Source organism: Nerophis ophidion, linkage group LG05 (genome assembly GCF_033978795.1).
Source record: "Nerophis ophidion isolate RoL-2023_Sa linkage group LG05, RoL_Noph_v1.0, whole genome shotgun sequence".
Lineage (NCBI taxonomy): Eukaryota > Metazoa > Chordata > Actinopteri > Syngnathiformes > Syngnathidae > Nerophis > Nerophis ophidion.
This window is the reverse complement of record NC_084615.1, coordinates 17308501-17330114: the sequence shown is the minus strand read 5'-3', so window position 1 is coordinate 17330114 and position 21614 is coordinate 17308501. Positions and strand designations below refer to the sequence as shown.

At 38.1% G+C, this 21614-nt stretch overlaps 1 protein-coding gene across 2 annotated transcripts in view; it reads left to right on the top strand.

The window, feature by feature from the left end:
* Positions 1 to 21614, top strand: part of atl3 (atlastin 3) — a 43842-nt gene that overhangs the window by 3229 nt on the left and 18999 nt on the right. The window contains exons 2-8 of one of the 2 annotated variants that reach the window (XM_061900245.1): positions 6784 to 7006; positions 12721 to 12855; positions 13687 to 13791; positions 15308 to 15358; positions 15577 to 15633; positions 15707 to 15799; positions 21453 to 21591. In XM_061900245.1, coding sequence (XP_061756229.1) covers positions 6803 to 7006; positions 12721 to 12855; positions 13687 to 13791; positions 15308 to 15358; positions 15577 to 15633; positions 15707 to 15799; positions 21453 to 21591 — 784 coding nt within the window. In that variant the 5' untranslated portion in view covers positions 6784 to 6802. The remainder of the gene's footprint in view (positions 1 to 6783; positions 7007 to 12720; positions 12856 to 13686; positions 13792 to 15307; positions 15359 to 15576; positions 15634 to 15706; positions 15800 to 21452; positions 21592 to 21614) is intronic. The other variant, XM_061900246.1, reaches the window with a different exon arrangement.

The following is a 21614-nucleotide window of genomic DNA, read 5'->3' as shown; positions in this document are numbered from 1 at the left end:
TTAATATTTCATCATTGATATATAAACTATCAGACTGCGTGGTCGGTAGTAGTGGGTTTCAGTAGGCCTTTAAAGGCATTCAGTGTTTGGCATCTGAGCGCCACGCCCTTGAATAGTTCACTATTTTTGGTGAGAAGGTTGAGTTAAAAAAAAAAAGAATAAGACAGACAACATAGTGTGTGGCCATGGTGGGATGACTTCCTACAGAGAACCACAAAGGATCTTCTTTAAGGATGTCCAATGAACTATGCTGGAAGCAGACTGCACACATATTTATTAACACACAGCTCAACATTGTCTCATCTCCCATTTACTGCAATCTATTTGCACTGAGAGTAAACTGCATATCTAAGTCAGGAGCGTCAAACTCAGTTTAGATTCGAAATCTACTCCCGTATGTTGCCAGCCTGGCAATGTTATCATGGACGCCGCTGCTTATTTTAGCAAGACGATGCCAAGCCAGGTGTTACAACAGCGTGGCTTTGTAGGACAAGAGTGCAGGTACTAGACAGGCCTGCCTGTAGTTCAGACCTGTCTCCTATTGAAAATGTGTGGCGCAATGTGAAGCTTAACAACATAGACTGTTTAACAACTTAAACTGTACATCAAGCAAGAATGGGAAAGAATTCCACTTCAAAAATGTGTCTCCTCAGTTCCCAAACCTTTACTGAGTGTTGTTAAAAGGAAAGGCCATGTAACGCAGTGGTAAAAATGCCCCTCTGAGAACTTTTTTTTGCAATTTGTTGCTGCCATTACATTCTAAGTTCATGATTATTTGCACAAAAAATGAAGTTTGTCAGTGTGAACATTAAATATCTTGTCTTTGCAGTCTATTCAATTGAATAGAAGTTGAATAGGATTTGCAAATCATTGTATTCTGTTTGTATTTACTATTTACACAAAATGACAACTTCACTGGTTTTTGGGTTTCGCACATTTTTCATCATGAAATAACACCATTTGATCAACTTTATATTCAACAACAGTGGGTCTCAAACTTTTTTCAGAAAACTCTTGGTTCTCCAAGTACCACCATAATGACCAACATTAAAATACAGTGGTGTAGTAGGCCTGAGTATTCATAAAAAACAAGGCAGAAGTTTATTTTAACAAGTATATTTAATATTTTTGGCCCAAGCTATTTTTTTACATGCTTTTTTAATTTCTATTTGCTATTTGTGCTTATGGGACCCTAATTAGAATAAAAACTAAGAATCATCTTTTGATATGATGTACTTAGTCCATAAGTACACAAACATGTACTTCTTGATTAGTGACATGCTAATTCTTATTTTTACACTTTTTTCCCAAATTCCATTGTATGTTATACTCTTCTGACACCACCAGGTGGCAGTATAAGTGTCCACATAAGCGGCCATAAGACCCCAATTCAGTAGTGTACCCAATTTTGTAAATAAGAGCTAAAAGGTGCTGTCCACACATGTGGACACTAAGCCTTTAGAGTAAATGATTATTTAGTGTACCACAAGGTACCGTACCAGAACTTTTTATGTAATGTGTTGGTGCCATTACATTCTAAGTTCAGGATTATCTGCAAAAAAAGAAGTTTCTCAGTGTGAACATGAAATATTTTGTCTTCGCAGTCTATTCAATTGAAGTTGAAAAGTATTTGCGAATCATTATATTCTTTTTTTATTTACCATTTACACAATGTGACAACTTCACTGCTTTTGGGTTTTGTATTATTTGAACGCTCTTAATTGTCATACAACCAAAACAAGTGACTCCCAAAAATAAATCTGTTAAAATAATGTACACTCGTTCATAAACTGTCACCATCAAAAAACCTTTATTAACTTTGGAGTCAATTTTTTGGTGCAATTTTAACATGCCTTGCTGCCTTGCAAGTGTAAAATAAGTAAAAAACACCCGCAAGAACCATTGGAAATACAAATAATCTCCTCCGAGTTCAAATTTGTCAGCATCTTCCATTCATTTTCTATAAAACATGCATTAACGTTACAAACACTGTAACATCATACAACTGCAAAAGTGAATCATTCAATTGCACGTTTTTAAAATAGTTGTTCTTGGTGTGAGTTTGTACGAACCAATACATTAAAACAAGTTATTTTCCCCTTCACTGCGCACATAAATAATATGTGCTAGAGTTAAACTATCACATGATAGGAAACGTTTTACTAACAATATAACATTCTTAACCTTTTTCTCTGGTGACATGTTTAAGTAAAAATAAGGTAAAAGTATGTTAAAACTACATAACACTTTTTGAATACTGCTTTGTTATTGTAGGTGCACATTGTACTTCATATTGTATAACTTTAATAGTCATACAAGTGTAAAAATAAATGTTTGGTGTAGAGCAGCTCTCCATTCTACAGCTGTTGCACATCATGCATGTTGTCCTGTTTGAATTGCTGTGCCGCAATCACATGACCTTGAGGCACTGACAGGTGATGGCCTGGAGTCCCAGTAAGCTACTATTTATTTCACTGCATCAGTGCAGGTTTGGGTGTATTTTGAAATCTTGAGAGGCAACTATATATTTGCGAGTGATCATGAAAATATTTCTAACGGGATAAAGTAGATATATTCTTTCCTTAAGAAAAATATTTTTGGAAATCACTCTTGGAAGTAAAATATTTTGCTTCTGCTTGCTACGACCTGACTTCCTGTGACACTCACAGATTTAGAGAAAGAAGATTGGAGGCACATTATGTCTTCTGAGGTGTCCACAAATCAAACATTAATTGGTGAAAGACAATGTTGGACTTATACGTTCATTGCGAGGTAACATATTTTAATGACATAACGAGTGCCGCGCTGCTGTAATCGTGTCGCTCATGAGAAAAAGGATGCGTTTCTTTGCTCTTGATTTCCTGCTACAAATATTAGTCTCCTCTAGTCTGGGAATACTCAAAGTTGGAAACTTTCCATGGGAATTAAAGGGAATGAATGGGAAATTAAAGGCCTACTGAAACCCACTACTACCGACCATGCAGTCTGATAATTTATATATCAATGATGAAATATTAACATTGCAACACACGCTAATACGGTCGGTTTAGTTTACTAAATTGCAATTTCAAATTTCACGCAAAGTATCCTGTTGAAAACGTCGCAGAATGATGACGCGTGCGTTTGACGTCTCAGGTTGTAGCGGACATTATTTTCCAGCCTGATCCAAGCTATAAGTAGTCTGCTTTAATCGCATAATTACACAGTATTTTGGACATCTGTGTTGCTGAATCTTTTGCAATTTGTTCAACAAATAATGGAGAAGCCAAAGAATAAAGATGTAGGTGGGAAGCGGTGTATTGCAGCTGCCTTTAGCAACACAAACACAGCCGGTGTTTCCTTGTTTACATTCCCGAAGGTGAAGCTTTACTATGGAACAGAGCGGTCAAGCGAACATGGTTCCCGACCACATGTCAACCGGCAGATTTCGGTGAGAAAATTGTGGCAGTAAGTCGGTTCTTACCGTAGACACTTGCGTCCAACTGCAGCCAGCTGCCGACTCTATTACCTCCTCCCACCGGAGACACTGGCGGTCACCACACCCGTGACCACACCCCTCCGACTTTCAGGTACCCTATAATCTCACTAAAACACTAGTAACACAATAAGCAGATAAGGGATTTTCTAGAAATATCCTAGTAAATGTGTCTAATAGCATCTGAATCGCTCCCATTGCCCTCGCCTTTTTTTTTCCTAGTCCTTCACTCTCATTATCCTCATCCACAAATCTTTCATCCTCGCTCAAATTAATGGGGAAACCGTCGCTTTCTCGGTCCGAATCGCTCTCGCTGCTGGTGGTTATGATTGTAAATAATGTTAGGGTGTGAGGAGCTCTACAACCCGTGACGTAACGCGCACATCGTCTGCTACTTCCGGTACAGGCAAGGCTTTTTTATTAGCGACCAAAAGTTGCGAACTTTATGTCGATGTTCTCTACTAAACCCTTTCAGCAAAAAATGGCAATATCGTGAAATGATAAGTATGACACATAGAAGAGACCTGCTATCCCCGTTTAAATTAAAAAATCTCATTTCAGTAGGCCTTTAAGGGGAATAAACAATGAATGCAACATGCTAGATCTTGCAGGATGATTATTAGCTAAAACAACCTGATTTAATGCAAATTCAGTAGAATTTCAACCCTTCACTGTGCATTCCTCCATCACATGTGCAGCGCATTCTTCCATCACATGCACAGATAATTCCCAGCATGCTCCACACTAGATTAGGGCTATTAAGGCCACACTAGTATTTGAGCCCAAGGACTTAATCCAGTCAGGTAAGTGATATTACTGGGGTAAATATATTTGATCTATGGTATTTAAGTGTACTAGAGGTGTAATTGCTTGTTACTGTATGACTGTAGACTACTCCAGGAGACTTCCACTCAAGCTAGCTAGCTGTTCCCGTACTTGTTCAATGATTTTGGGGCCAATATCTCTAGCTAGCTAGGTTTATGTACCACGACAGTCTCATAATGAACCGAAAATATGTCTCTGTTAGCCGTGATACTAATTTTCTCTACGTTAAATCCCATTTATTTATGCTAACAATGTTAGCGATCCGAATTTACCATTTTTGTGATGTGTAAAGTTCAACTGGCAAACACTAAATGAAAAGGTGTAGTTTCCTCTGCCTTCTGTTCTGCTAGCCATTCTGTTGTCAGACAAGAATGTAGCTCATAGTTTTAATTTAGCATGCTAATTGACTCTTCATTTATTCATCTAGCCTATTTTTATTCATTTGTCCATTACTCAAATATTTTTAAAGACTACTGCAATTGTTTAGCTATTTATAGCCGTGTGGCATTGCATTCGAGTTTTACAAGAGTAAATAAATAAACAGAATAATGCCACTTACACCATCTGATGTGTGGAGACATTTCACCCCAACCAATGTAGGCGAAAAGGCGGTGTACATTTGCAAATACTGTGCAAAGAACTACGTCAAAAATGCCACAAAGATGCAGCAGCATATAGACAAGTGGCCAATAATATATTATTGCAATTCCCCATTCAGTCCCATATATTCCCATTCATTCCCATGGACAGTGTCCAACTTTGAATAATCAAAAAATGGTCAATATTTCCAAACTTCCCGTGGTAAATTTCCCAAAATATACCGTAAACTTTCCACCCCTTTGAAAACCTAGTCCCATCATAAATCAATTCTGCAGTTGTTTTTATGCTGTGAAGTTTATATTTTGTCTCATTATTCAGCTATAGATGTCCCTGCTGTTCAGCAATGTTTGCTAATAATATCAAGATTCAATATTTGCTACCAGAGTATTATCCACCTACCTAATTAATACTATTAGGGATATTTTGTTGATGCTAACAAATAGCACCACAGACGCTATAACGTGGTCATCCATGTTTAATAAAGCACTTGGTTTTTCTGTCCAACAACAACAAAGCTTTAACGAAAACAGGGTGGGTTGGGCCAACAATTACAATATCTACGACTAATACTTAACATGACGTTTAGCAGGTCTTCTTGTTATATTTAGGCATAGCAACGACAAAAGACCACCAACTAATGTAATATCTTGTCTTTTCTTTACGTTTAGTTCTGCTCTCAAACACTACTAATATGGTAGAGATTGAACTTGATTGTATCACAAAAAGTTTCTCAAACAACAGGCAAACATTTTACAAAGTGATCACTGCAGACACAAACGGGCCAATTGTGTTCTACAAGACGATGAAAGTGATATTTTTTAGAGCCATTTTCTTTGAAGCTCTTTATGGTAAATGGTAAATGGGTTGTACTTGTATAGCGCTTTTCTACCCCTTTTTAAGGAGCTCAAAGCGCTTTGACAGTATTTTCCACATTCGCCCATTCACACACACATTCACACACTGATGGCGGGAGCTTCCATCCAAGGCGCTCACCAGGGCCCATCAGGAGCAAGGGTGAAGTGTCTTGCCCAAGGACACAACGGACGTGACTAGGATGGTAGAAGGTGGGGATTGAACCAGTAACCCTCAGATTGCTGGCATAGCCACTCTACCAACTTTGCCACGCCGTTCCCTTTATGAACCAGGACTCTATGAAACTTATATTTGTATTTATTTTTGTTTGAACGACTGGAACACCCAAGAACAGAGCAGCATTACGGCCTTTTCTGGCCAAACTCTACACTCACTCTCACTTCTTTTAATGCTGATTGATTGATTGAAACTTTTATTAGTAGATTGCACAGTTCAGTACATATTCCGTGCAATTGACCTCTAAATGGTAACACCCGAATAAGTTTTTCAACTTGTGTAAGTCGGGATCCACGTTAATCATTCATGCTACACTTAAGCTGTTTGACCATGGTGGGAATTAAGCTGCCTCGAAGAAACACAGATGTGACGTCATATGCAACCCAGCTATTAGCTGTTTTGCACAAACTATTCTCCCCTCTCCCCTCAGGCAGCAGACTACGGTCCATCCAGACCCACACCTCCCGCCACCTGGACAGTTTTTTCCCCTAGGCCATCAGGCACATGAACAAGATCTGATAGCTCAGTTACACCTCATTTTATTCTGTGATATATGTTTTTTATGTTGCACCATTGCACCAAGTAAAATTCCTAATGGCAATTAAAACGATTCGGAATCTGATGTATCGGAATTTAGCAAATGAGCCCCTATATCCTCTTCATACAATTTAAAGGTGTTACCACCAACCAGTAAATGACCAAACTCCAGCTAATAGTGCCCGTTCCAAGTAAAAATGACTGTAAACAATGTGCTTCCAAGTAACTTGTTTTCACTCCCTGCTCTGTAACCACAGGGACCAGGAGCCGGTAACAATGGGCAGTGAACCGTGTGCAGTTCAGATTGTGTCGGTGTGTAAGGAGGAGCACTCCTTCACGCTGAACGAGGAGGCCTTGGCACGTGTCCTGCTGGCCCCCGAAGTCCGGGACAAGCATGTGGTGGTTCTGTCGGTGGCCGGGGCCTTCAGGAAGGGGAAGAGCTTCCTGCTTGATTTCATGCTGCGCTACATGCACAGACAGGTGGGGCACGTTTTACCTGCAGGTTGTGTCTAAGGAGAGAATGTGCCGCAATGCTTAGTACAGTGTTTTTCAACCTTTTGTGAGCCAAGGCACATTTTTTTCATTGAAAAAATGCAAAGGCACACCACCGGCACAAAACATTAAAAAAGGAAACTCAGTAGCCGAAATCGACAATAAAAAGTCCTTGTCGCAATTGTTGGATATGATTTAAAAGCATAACCAAGCATGCATGACTATAGCTCTTGTCTCAAAGTAAGTGTACTGTCACCACCTGTCACATCACACCCTGATTTATTTGGACTTTTTTTGCTGTTTTCCTGTGTAGTGTTTAAGTTCTTGTCTTGCGCTCGTATTCTGGTGGCTTTTCCTGTTTAGTTGGTATTTTCCTATGGCAGTTTCATGTCTTCCTTTGAGCGCTATTCCCCGCACCTGGTTTGTTTTAGCAATCAAGAATATTTAAGTTGTTGTTTTATCTTTTTGTGGGGATATTGTTGATTGTCATGTCCTCTTCGGATGTATTTTGTGGACGCCGTCTTTGCTCCACAGTAAGTCTTTGCTGTCGTCCAGCATTCTGTTTTTGTTTACATCGTAGCCAGTTCAGTTTTAGTTTTGTTCTGCATAGCCTTCCCTAAGCTTCAATGCCTTTCCATGCCTATCGTTTAAGGCAGTGTTTTTCAATCTTTTTTGGGCCAAGGCGCATTTTTTTCATTGAAAAAATCCGGAGGCACACCACCAGCAGAAATCATTAAAAACACGAAACTCGGTAGACAATAAAAAATTGTTGTCGCAATTGTTAGATATGACTTTAACCATAACCAAGCATGCATAACTATAGCGCTTGTCTCAAAGTAGGTGTACTGTCACCACCTGTCTATCACACCCTGACTTATTTGGAGTTTTTTCCTGTTTTCCTGTGTGTAGTGTTTTAGTTCTTGTCTTGCGCTCTTATTTTTGTGGCTTTTTCGCTTTATTTGGAATTTTCCTGCAGCAGTTTCATGTCTTCCTTGACCGCTATTCCCCACACCTGCTTTGTTTTAGCAATCAAGAATATTTCAGTTGTTTTTGTCCTTCTTTGTGTGGACATTGTTGATTGTCATGTCATTTTCGGATGTATTTTGTGGACGCCGTCTTTGCTCCACAGTAAGTCTTTGCTGTCGTCCAGCATTCTGTTTTTGTTTACTTTGTAGCCAGTTCAGTTTTAGTTTCGTTCTGCATAGCCTTCCCTAAGCTTCAATGCCTTTCCATGCCTATCGTTTAAGGCAGTGTTTTTCAACCTTTTTTGGGCCAAGGCGCATTTTTTTCATTGAAAAAATCCGGAGGCACACCACCAGCAGAAATCATTAAAAAAACGAAACTTAGTAGACAATAAAAAATTGTTGTCGCAATTGTTAGATATGACTTTAACCATAACCAAACATGCATAACTATAGCTCTTGTCTCAAAGTAGGTGTATTGTCACCAGCTGTCACATCACATCATGACTTATCTGGAGTTTTTTTTTTGCTGTTTTCCCATGCGTATTGTTTTAGTTCTTGTCTTGCGCTCCTATTTTGGTGGCTTTTCCTGTTTTGTTGGTATTTTCCTGTAGCAGTTTCATGTCTTCCTTGACCGCTATTCCCCACACCTGCTTTGTTTTAGCAATCAAGAATATTTCAGTAGTTTTTATCCTTTCAAGGGACATTAATGATTGTAATGTCGTGTTCGGATGTACTTTGTGGACGCTGTCTTTGCTCCACAGTAAGTATTTGCTGTCGTCCAGCATTCTGTTTTTGTTTACTTTGTAGCCAGTTTCGTTTTAGTTTCGTTCTGCATAGCCTCCCCTAAACTTCAATGCCTTTTCATAGGGGCACTCACCTTTTTATATTTTTGGTTTAAGCATTAAATACTTTTTTACCTGCATGCTGCCTCCCGCTGTTTCCGACATCTACAAAGCAATTAGCTACCGGCTGCCACCTATTTATTTGTAAGAGTATAACATTATTTGCGGATTATAATTACTGGTTTGCAAAAAATATTTTTAACCCAAATAGGTAAAATTCGATAATCTCCCACGGCACACCAGACTGTACCTCACGGCACTCTGAAAAAAAAAACACTGACTTAGTACATGCAGGTTATTCAGGTTAAAAGGAAAAGTTGAACACAAGACCTCCACAGGCAGTCAAGTCACATTACTGCCCCTCCCTGCTGCAACATGTGAACTGACAAGTTCGCCAAAGAGAAATGATCCACGGTTTAGTTCATCACTCTCTTCTGTGTGTAGTAGTACTATGTTGTAAATGCGTTGCTTCAATTACTTCAGTCGTCAGACCAGTTCAGTTGTTCCAAATGCAATCATGTGAAAAAGTACCCCATAGGGTGTTATCTTTGTTTTCTCACATGACTGTAAATACCGTTTGTGGAACCATCCTTAGAGGTTGTGGGCTAAATGCTTTGGAAGACATGATAGCATACATGTAAATCAGGTGTGTCCATACTTTTTCAGCAGGCAAGTTACTTTTCGATTGACCAAGTGGAGGGGGATCTACTTCATTGTGTGAATGCTCCAGAACATTCACACACATGGTTCTCTACACCAAAATGTATCTGTTTATTATTCAACTGTCTCAATATCAGGTGGTTTATTCTCTACATATGTAGCATCATCTACAACAAAGCTTGTGAATTCAGACTAATTTCATTAATCACACATGAAGTTAGAAAGGGATGCATATTATTTCAGCATATTTGTGTGCGCCCAGAAAAAGTGTCCCCAGTCATAAGTACAACACAGAATGTACAAATGATCAAAAGCATTTGTTTGGGTATAAATGTCACAGGTGACATTACCAACAACTTCTTTGACTACAAGGCATGAACGTAACAATCTATATTGTGTGTACTCTCACTAATAAGCAGTTAGGGTTGTACGGTATACCGGTACTGATAAAGTACTGTGATACAAATTGATTAAAATTGGTACTATACTGCCTTTGAAAAGTACTGGTTCCGTTCTTTCATTTAAATGCCCGCTGTGTGGTGGTGACTACAGAGCCGAGGCGCATAATGTTGAGTTTGTCGAAATGCACACACAAAGTGCATACAAGAGATAACATCTTGGAGAGGAGGAATGGCTAAAAACGACAGTTCTACTCGTTGATAAAAAGTGTGCTTTTAGCGCAATATGGAGTTATTTGGGCTTCAAAACTAACGGTAAAAGTGATGCTTTAAACAAGGAAGTGCCGCGCTTCAAGTGTTGCTTTAAAACACGCCTCGCCAAATGTGGCGATTAGTATTACCACCTTTGCTTCAAACTTAGGTAAACATTTAAATAATGAACATTTAGATCTGCACAAGGAGTTTAAAGAGTGACAGGTAATGATGTTGTTGTTACACCTGTCCTGTTGTTCGTCTCCGGTGCAGACTGTAATAGAGGAGCACTGGGCAGACGTTCCCTTCAGGGTGGATGTTTTCGTTGGGTTAACACACTTCACAGGTCAGAATGGCGAGGCCGCTGAGTTGTGACAATCTGGTTGCTTTATTGTTAGTTTTGCAGGACACTCACTCGACTGCGCTGTGCTGTGCAGCCGCTCTCTCTCTCTTTGCTCGCCCACTCACTCACTGATGTCACTCAGCCAACACGTTGACATTCTCGCAAACACACATACTGTACGCCTCTCTCATTAGTTAACCAGCTCCACTGCTGTGCGTGCACATGCAGGTACATAACTCAGCTGCTTGGATTGATGCCAAATATTAACGGAGTTAAAACTGCCCAATTAGCAGTCAACTAATACAAGTTAAATGACTATATTTTGTAGGGGTGTGGGAAAAAATCAATTCGAATGCGAATTGCGATTCTCACGTTGTGCGATTCAGAATCGATTCTAATTTTTTTTTAATCGATTTTTTTATTTTATTTAAAAAATTTTTTATCAATCCAACAATAAAATACACAGCAATACCATAACAATGCAATCCAATTCCAAAACCAATCCTGACCCAGCAACACTCAGAACTGCCATAAACAGAGCAATTGAAAGCAGATACAAACACGACACAGAACAAACCAAAAGTAGTGAAACAAAAATGAATATTATCAACAACAGTATCAATATTAGTTATAATTTCAGCATAGCAGTGATTAAAAATCCCTCATTGACATTATCATTAGACATTTATAAAAATAAAAAAAGGAACAATGGTGTCACAGTGGCTTACACTTGCTTCGCATCTCATTAGCTTGACAACACACTGTGTCCAATGTTTTCACAAAGATAAAATAAGTCATATTTTTGGTTCATTTAATAGTTAAAACAAATTTACATTACTGCAATAAGTTGATAAAACATTTTCCTTTACAATTATAAAAGCTCTTTTTTTCAAATCTACTACTCTGCTAGCATGTCAGCAGACTGGGGTAGATCCTGCAGAAATCCTATGTATTGAATGAATACAGAATCGTTTTGAATCGGAAAAATGTCGTTTTTGAATCAAGAATCGCGTTGAATTGAAAAAAATCGATACATAATCGAATCGCGACCCCAAGAATCGATACTGAAACGAATCATGGGACACCCAAAGATTCGCAGCCCTAATATAGTGTAACCAGTGGCTACAATTTGTGTGTTTCATCTTTAACACAAAGTGTGTTTTACCTGCTACATTGCTTATCTATGTGCATTTATCCATAGTTTGCTTTTTAGTACTTACTAATAATTGTATTTTTCTTAAAGCACAGACCAGGATTGGCAACCATAAATCATGAAGCATTTAATATAATGTTAATAAAGCTTTTTATTGTATTCTAACCTAATCTAATAATATGAGCTGTTATGGCTCTGAGTTGTTGTTGTTTTTTTCCCTTGGCCTCAGTCTGGACCCCCTCTCCAGGGCCAAGGCTTAGACCGATATTTTTATTTTATTTTATTTTATTTTAATCTTCTTTTTTTTCCTCCCTTTCCCCCCACTTGTTTAACTGTATCTCACCTTTTTTGTAAGGGGCGCTGGAAGCCGGCAGACCCGTCAGCGATCCTGTTCTGTGTCCCTGTAATGTTTGTCTGATCTTGAATGGGATTGTGCTGAAAATGTTAATTTTCCTAAAGGAATAAATAAAGTACTATCTAATCTAATCTAATCTTTGTTTATGGCAGACTATATGTAAAAAGGAATATTGGAAATTATTCTTTCGGTGCGAAAAGAAAAACACATGTTTAATACCTTTTAATTTATATTTCAACTTTCTAAAATTGTTATTTGAGTCCAATAGGAAACATATGTTTATTGTATTGTAAGATTTTCTGTAAAATAAAGCCAATATTAACATTTTTTGTAGTTCCCTTTATTTTGAAAAGTACGATATACATTTTGGTATCGGTAACCAATTAATGGTATCGGGAAAACCCTATAAGCAGTGTAAGTACGTAGTAGCGTTGTCTCTATCTTAACAGGGCATATAGCTCCGCGTCCTCTGAAATCAAGAACACAAATAATTGCTATTGCGACATCTGGTGGACACATTAAGAACAGCAGTTTCTTTCATTCCAAATTTTCAACTCATTTTTATATTTTGCAAACTCTTCTCGCGGGCAGGAGAAACCTGTTCATGCCTGTGGGCCCTACCTTTGACACCCCTGAACTAAAGCATTACCTTTCCCATTTTAGGATGCAACCCACGTGATTACAGACCAATAACCTCTGTAGCGTCACATGACCTCTCTCTTGTGTTATTGCAGGGCGACACAAACTGGCTGGGTCGGGATGACGAGCCGCTCACCGGATTTTCTTGGAGGGGCGGTTCAGAACCGGAGACGACCGGCATCCAGATTTGGAGCGAGGTCTTCCTCGTCACAAAGACTGATGGAACGGAGGTACTAAAGTATTTATTTACAGATTAAAGCGCTGTAGAAACAATCTGGGCGATGCACGTGTGAACAATTCCCAACTGCCTCTTGCATAGTCTAATACAGTGGTTCTCAACCTTTTTTCAGTGATGTACCCCCTGTGAACTTTTTTTTAATTCAAGTACCCCCTAATCAGAGCAAAGCATTTTTGGTTGAAAAACAGATAAACAAGTAAAATACAGCACTATGTCATCAGTTTCTGATTTATTAAATTGTATAACAGTGCAAAATATTGCTCATTTGTAGTGGTCTTTTTTTAACTATTTGGGGAAAAAAGATATAAAAATAACTAAAAACAAACTTGTTGAAAAATAAACAAGTGATTCAATTATAAATAAAGATTTCTACACATAGAAGTAAGTAATCATCAAGTTAATGTGCCCTCTTTGGGGATTGTAAAAGAGATCCATCTGGATTCATCAACTTAATTCTAAGCATTTGTTCACAAAAAAACAAATGTTTTACATCAATATTTAAGGAACATATCCACAAAAAAATCTAGCTTTAAACACTGAATACTGCATAGTTGCATTTCTTTTCACAGTTTATGAACTTACATTCATATTTTGTTGAACTATTATTCAATAAATATATTTATTATATATTTTTAAATTGTTGCTATTTTTTAGAATTGTTTTTAAAAAATCTCACGTACCCCTTGGCATACTTTCAAGTACCCCCATTTGAGAACCACTGGTCTAATAATATCCATGTGAGCTGTATTTTTACATTAATTTTTTTGCCTGCGGAATAGAAATGCAACCTGAAATGTGTCCTTTGTTGTGTTTCCTCCTGTAGTTGGCTGTCGTGTTAATGGACACTCAAGGAGCGTTCGACAACGAGTCGACAGTGAAAGACTGTGCCACCATCTTTGCCCTCAGCACCATGACCAGCTCCATTCAGGTGCAGTAATGATATATATTAGTGATGAGCACTCACTGGCTGTATTGACAGTGCACTGTTACTGTGTCGGTGTTTCATCTGTTAGATTTGGCCTGAAAATAACAATAAAACTTAGTAAGTAGAATTGTTTTATGTTGTTTTAAGAATAGCTGCACAGAGAGTAAGGGTGTCCCTATACAACGTCTTCACTTCCTATACACTAAAATGCCAAAGTAATGTGTAAATAATGTCAATAATTAGATGAACCATGTGTGGCTGTGAAGTGAACACGGGTAAGGTTGTAAATACTGTACAGAGTAGGCTAACCCATGTGGTTCCTGTGGATGTGAACACAAGTTGTAATTACTGTAGTGACTAAATAACATAGTGACTGAAATAGACATAGTGATTCATTTGGATGACTGGGGTATGTATTCATGTCAAGTCTGTTCATTTTTAAAAATTCTTTAAACACTAAAACAGGTGATTTTTTTGCTAATGTTTGCGTGTTCAATTGCTGAAAAAACAGGAGCTTTGTGGGGGAGGAGGGGGGGGCAGTGGTGATGCTGTATTTTCATTTGCACTTTAATTTAATTGACAGTTTATTTAAATAACCCATCCATCCATCCATTTTCTACCGCTTATTCCTTTTGGGGTCGCGGGGGGTGCTGGTGCCTATCTCAGCTACAATCGGGCGGAAGGCGGGGTGCACCCTGGACAAGTCGTATTTAAATAACAAATATGTTATTGTTTATCATTAATTTAGTTAGAATTGATTCTGTTTAGCACTGCGTAATTGTATGTTAATTTATTTTTCATCAGTTTTTATGAGTCCCATCTTTTGTTTTATATTTTGTGTTGATTTTTGTATTCAGCCTGACATAAAAGCCTCGATAATAATCTTTGTGAACACATTCTTTCATATCATTCGATAACATTTATCCTGTTTAACTTTAAGTACATTAGATTTAATGATTAAATATGTGTAAAATCAAGAGTGAGATTACTAATTCAGTGTTGATATTTGAGTGTAGTGGAAAAGTTGGCCCCTGGTGTCAAAAAAGTTATAATTCTAAGTTAATAATTCCACTTCAAAAATGTGTCTCCACAGTTCTCCAACGTTTACTGAGTATTGTTAAAAGGAAAGGCTATATAACACAGTGGTAAAAATGCTCCTCTGACAACTGTTTTGCAATGTGTTGCTGCCATTAAATTCAAAGATACTGATTATTGGGGGGAAAAATTAGTTTCTCGGTTGCAGTTTATTCAATTGAACATAAGTTGAAAATGATTTGTAAATCATTACATTCTGTTTATATTTACCATTACACAAGGTACCAACTTCACTGCTTTCGGGTTTTGCATATCAGTACATTATCAGTATCAGATGTATTGGTCAAGTATGTTTAACACACCAGTCATTTGGTTCGGTAGATTGTACTCTCAGTACAAGAAGCAAAAAGACAACAACTACGAGAGAGCACAGCACTGTTAGTGATATAAAACTTTTTATCGAGTTTCACTTTTCTGTTTGCAGCTCTACAATCTGTCTCAGAACATCCAAGAAGACGATCTGCAGCAGCTACAAGTATGTTGATGTTGCTTCTTTGAACATTGTCTCGACTAAAACATTACTGCTTTATTTTCACAATACCTCACAAAAGTGAGTACATCACTCACATGTCAGCGCTTTTGTCTCTTGAGAGTCTGTTGAAAATTGTAGCTGAAATGTGAGGAATGTCGTCACTTTTGTGCAAATGTTTAACATGGCCTCTTTCTAAATGTATCCTCTGGCTTCTTTCACAGCTCTTCACAGAGTATGGACGCCTCGCTTTGGATGAAATCTTCCTAAAGCCCTTTCAGGTATAAATCCTCCCAAGGCAAATAATGTTTGATTTGTTTTCCTGAATCTGATTTAATAACTATTCCTTTGCAGTCCTTGATGTTCCTGATTCGTGATTGGAGCTTTCCTTATGAATACCAATATGGCTTCATTGGAGGCAATGAATTCCTGGATAAGCGGTTACAGGTAACTCATTTTCAGTGTCTCACATAAGTGGCAATCCATTTAAGGTGACGCCGACTCAGGCCGATGACTTAAGCGGTTGTGGACATAACCATCCACTGGGGTTGTCCCGATACCAATATTTTAGTACCGGTACGAAAATGTATTTCGATACTTTTCGGTACTTTTCTAAATAAGGTAGACCTCAAAAAAATTCATTATTGGCTTTATTTTAAGAAAAAATCTTACGGTGCATTAAACATATGTTTAATATTGTAATTTAGTCCAGAACACACTAGACAACTTGTCTTTTAGTAGTAAGTAAACAAACAAGCGACTCCTAATTAGTCTGCTGACGTATGCAGTAACATATTGTGTCATTTATCATTCTATTATTTTGTCAACATTATGAGGGACAAACTAAAAATTGGTTAATAATCTACTTGTTCATTTACTGTTAATATCTGCTTATTTTCTGTTTTAAAATGTTCCATCTACACTTCTGTTAAAATGTAATAATCACTTATTCTTCTCTTCTTTGATACTTAACGTTAGTTTTGGATAATACTACACATTTGGGTATCGATCAGTTACCAAGTAGTTACAGGATCATACATTGGTCAAATTCAAAGTCCTCATGTGTCCAGGGATTTATTTCCTGAGTTTTTAAACATAATATGATTTTTTTTTTTAAAAAGGAAAAAAGATTGTGTCGCAATAAAAAAATATCAATGGAATCATAGTAGTATTGACTAGATACGCTCCTGTACTTGGTATCACTAAAGTGGATATCAGGTGTAGATCCACCCATGCCGTTTGTTTATATATCTTAATAATGGTACTTAAAAGAAACTTACTTATTTGTCATCATGGAGTTGAGGATTAGTGATTTAGAAGTAGCTCAAACACTGCAGACTGGGGATGGACGTTCGCCACTGTCTTAAAGCACCTCTTCCTGATGGTGTTTCAGTGTTATAACTTCACCTTTATCTTTACTATCTAAGCCAAAATGCATCCATTCTCCCTTTTCTGTCTCCACACTGTGTCTGCCTGTAAGTACTCTGTGTGTGTGTGTGCGCTGCCGAACATGCTCCTCTGCTTTTAAAACCAGCAATGTCATGATGTGACGACGACGCGCATTCATGCCCGGAAACCGGTACTTTTCAAGTATAGTACTGCTTTTGATTCATTAGTACCGCGATACTATAACAGTATCGGTATACCGTACCGTAAATTGATTAACATTGATTTCGACTTAAACAAGTTGAAAAACTTAGTTATCATTTAGTGGTAGATTGTACAGAATATGTACTGTAATAATAATAATAATAATAATAATGGATTAGATATATATCGCGCTTTTCTATTGTTATATACTCAAAGCGCTCACAGAGAAGTGGGAACCCATCATTCATTCACACCTGGTGGTGGTAAGCTACATTTGTAGCCACAGCTGCCCTGGGGTAGACTGACGGAAGCGTGGCTGCCAGTTTGCCCCTACGGCCCCTCCGACCACTGTGCAATTTACTATTAAAAGTTTCAATCAATCAATCAAAACCATACCATCCATCCATTTCTACCAGTTGTCCCTCTCGAGGTTGCAAGCGGGGTACACCCTGGACAAGTCCAAAAATAGCAATTGCTTGCACATTTACTTATGACTTTCTTCAGAGGCATAATGACAATTGTTAATAATAAAGGATTTCTGACATTTGACTATTGCACCTGAGATAGGCTCCAGCGATTCCCCGCGTCCCCAAAAGGGACAAGCGGTAAAAAATGGATGGATGGACTATTGACATGGTTTTCCTCAATCGGTGTGAGTACAGTAGTCAGGTGCACAGCTTGTGCAGCTGTATAGATGTGCTATCCACTTGAACTGGCTTAATTAACACTGAGCCATTATTTTCTCAACGGCTGGCAATAGGTGGGAGTGTCATTTGACAGGATGGTAACACGATACTGCTGTAAAGTTGTGCATGGACTACTCTAGAGGGCAGTGCTATTCAACTGGCGGCCCGGCACCCCGAGTTCAGTTAAAGGGTAACATTATCACCAGACCTATGTAAGCGTCAATATATACCTTGATGGTGCAGAAAAAAGACCATATATTTTTTTAACCGATTTCCGAACTCTAAATGGGAGAAATTTTGCCGAATTAAACGCCTTTCTGTTTATCGCTTTTTTTGCGATGACGTCAAAATGTGATGTCGCCGAGGTAATACAGCCGCCATTTTCATTTTCAACACATTGTAAACATTGGGTCTCAGCTCTGTCATTTTCCGTTTTTTCGACTATTTTTTGTAACCTTGGAGACATCATGCCTCATCGGTGTGTTGTCGGAGGGTGTAACAACACTAACAGGGAGGGATTCAAGTTGCACCACTGGCCCGAAGATGCGAAAGTGTCTGCCGCCAGACCCCCATTGAATGTGCCAGAGTGTCTCCACATTTTACCGGTGATAACCTGCAGATGCATTTGCAATGATAAAGTCAACGAAATCACAAAAGTGAGTTTTGTTGATGACTTATGTGCTAATCAGACATATTTGGTCGTGGCGTGACTGCCAGCTAATCGATGCTAACATGCTACGCTAATCGACGCTAACATGCTATTTACCGGCGGTGCTAAAGCAGACATGGTACAGAGATGTATGGATAACCTGCAGATGCATTTGCAACTATATTACGTTTCCTTCCACCCACATTTAATACGAAAAAAACACTTACCAATCGACGGATTTAAGTTGCTCCAGTGTTACAAGATGCGAAAGTCCTGATCGTTTGGTCCGCACATTTTATCGGTGATGCTAACGCAGCTATTCGGACCATGTTATGGCTATGAATAGCGTCAATAGCTATTCGCTAAATAGCTTCAGTTTTTTTCTTCAATACTTTCATACTCCATCTGTTTCAATACATGCGTAATCTGTTGAATCGCTTAAGCCGCTGAAATCCGAGTCTGAATCCGAGCTAATGTCGCTGTATCTTGCGTTGGTATTCGCCATTGTTTGTTTACATTGGCAGCACTGTATGACGTCACAGGGAAATGGATAGTCGCATCGCAAATAGCGAAAACCAAGCACTTTAAAGCTTTTTTTAGGGATATTCGGACACCGGTAAAATTTTGAAAAAAAATTCCAAAATACATCATGCCACTGGGAACTGACTTTTATTGTTTTTAACCCTTTTGAAATTGTGATAATGTTCCCCTTTAAAAACTTTGGAGGTAACATTTTTGCAGCAAAATCCTAAAAACACAAGACTGCTCTTGTTTATAGAGGAACTTAAATAATTCGGCAGATACTTTGACACTTAACATTGCTAGCATTCATAGTAAACTGAGGTCCAAACTTGTGATTTACATGACTGAGGCATTCCACAAAGCACCCCTTTAAGTCCTCCTTTTTGGTAGTTACAATGCGATTTATGTAACCAATGTGATGCTGCAGCTTGTTGACTTCAGATACAGTCAGTAGTCATTGGTTCAACTGCTTTAGTTATACTAGTGGTGTTCCTCAAGGATTCATTTTAGGTCCTCTCTTTTTTTATTTGGACTATTTAACTAGTGGCCCATGAGTTCATCAAAAAACTTGTAGAAGACTCCATATTTTTGCAGGAGATTCCTAAAAAACGCTAGTGTGCTGTCATAGAAATGGTCTTTGACTAGCTTTTTTGCATAAGGTCCTTAAAGGGGAACTGCACTTATTTGTTTTGTTTTGCCGATTGTTCACAACCATTATGATGACGGATGGATAAAAAAAATATATAATGCATTCCAACTCGTAAATAAATGTCCACCAATGGGAGGTCCTCTATTCCGCCCATAAAATCCAATAAATAACCATCCAAAAACAGCCAACAATACTCCATTTATATTTGGTGACTTGAATATCAACCAAGTATTAGTGATAGAGTTATTATAAGCGCTTACACAGACTATCAATAGCAGCTACGTGATCACGACTGTGTGTCCTTATGTTTACATTGAGTGGTTTGCTGTTTCCTCGCTTCCCTGCTCCTTGGAAGTTTATTGTTTATCATAAATCAATACTCTCCCTTGGACAGAAGAAGGCTGAGGACGTATTCTGACAAGTTGGTACACTTTGACATCCAATTTAAACCCAGGAAAGGTGAGAAAGACACGAAAAGCCGCTTGGTGTCGTGTGTGCCCCCCCCCTAGTTTCTTTGCAAAGAGTATGAGACATTTTTCATCTAAATGGGAGTATATGAACATCCTAGCAGTCGGCCTCCTAAAGACCGCAAACATTGTACAGTAAGTGAGGTTTTATTATGTTTGTTGGCTCTCGTGAAGTCTGCAGTGAATAATAGTGAGTGTTGTGATGCATTTTTTAAATAAAGGCACCGCGTGTGCTCAAAATGATCAAAATACGTAAATATTAGATATAAATGTGCCTGTTACTACATTATATATGTATACTTACCTCATGTATATAAAACCTCAATGGAAGTGTTTGGATGTTTTTTAAGGGCTTTGTAGGCATAAATATAACTGCTCTAATAGGTTCGATTTTTAGCTGACTTTTGATCACATTTATTTGTTATTTAGAATGCATCTGCGGTCCCCTCCAAGGTTTCTCAATTTTATCCCATTTGTTTGAGTTTTTTCTTGCCCTGATGTGGGATCTGAGCCGAGGATGTCGTTGTGGCCTGTGTAGCCCTTTGAGACACTCGTGATTTAGGGCTATGGAAGTAAACTTTAAAAATATTGACAGGCAACATTCCAAAAAAAAGTGTAGTTCCCCTTTAAAAACAGCAGGCACTCTGACAAAATACAAGAAAATCAAATGTCTTTGTCGAGGACACTGGTTCTCCGGGATATACAAAAGAAGACTAATAGAAAAGGGAAAAGTCTGACTTCCCACCCTTTGGCTGCCTGGAAAAGTGGCCCACCAAAAAATTCAGTTGAACATTGTTGTTATGAGGTCTCCAAATTTACTTTGTACACTGCAAAAACTGAAATCTAAGTAAGATGAAATATCTCAAATAAGGGTGATATTTGCTTACTTTCTGTCTGATAAGATAATTATTCTCACTAAGCAGATTTTATGTTAGAGTTTGACTTGTTTTAAGGGTCTTGGTCTTAAATGATCTCAGTAAGATTTTACAACTTGTTGCTGAGATTTGATGACCTATATTGAGTAAAACATGCTCGAAACTAGAATATCAACTGATGCAAAGTTGTGTCATTAACACTCACAAGTATAAAGCTATTTTTTAAAGTAGTATTTTCTTCAAGCATAAAAAAAATAATGATGCCGAGCGCATATCATTATGTCAAGATAATGGCACTAGCATTTAGTTCATTTAAAAATATTTTTCAACATATTGAGCAAAAGGTCTCTTTTTTTTCTACCAAGAAAAGTGCACTTGTTATTAGTGAGAATGTACTTATTTTAAGGTAATTTTGGGTTCATTGAGGTTAGCTAATTTTTGGAAAGTCTTGACCAGCCAAATTTTCTTGTTCTATTGGCAGATCATTTTGCTTAGTTCAAATAAAATACCCCTCATTTTTGTATTTTTTCCTTGTTTTTGAACACTAACTTTTTGCATATATGCAAAAGTCCTGCAAATAAAAGTTGTGATTGGTTTGGTGAGATTTAGGATTTGTTCCATTCCTATCTCGAGTGATTAACTTGGCTGCTTTGCTTGTGAAGGTTACAGATCAACAACACGAGGAGCTGCAAACAGTGAGGGAGCACATCCACTCCTGCTTTACCCATATTTCCTGCTTCCTGCTGCCTCACCCGGGCTTGAAGGTTGCCACCAGCCCTTCTTTTGAAGGACAACTCAACGGTGAGAGCCCCGTTTTTTTCCCC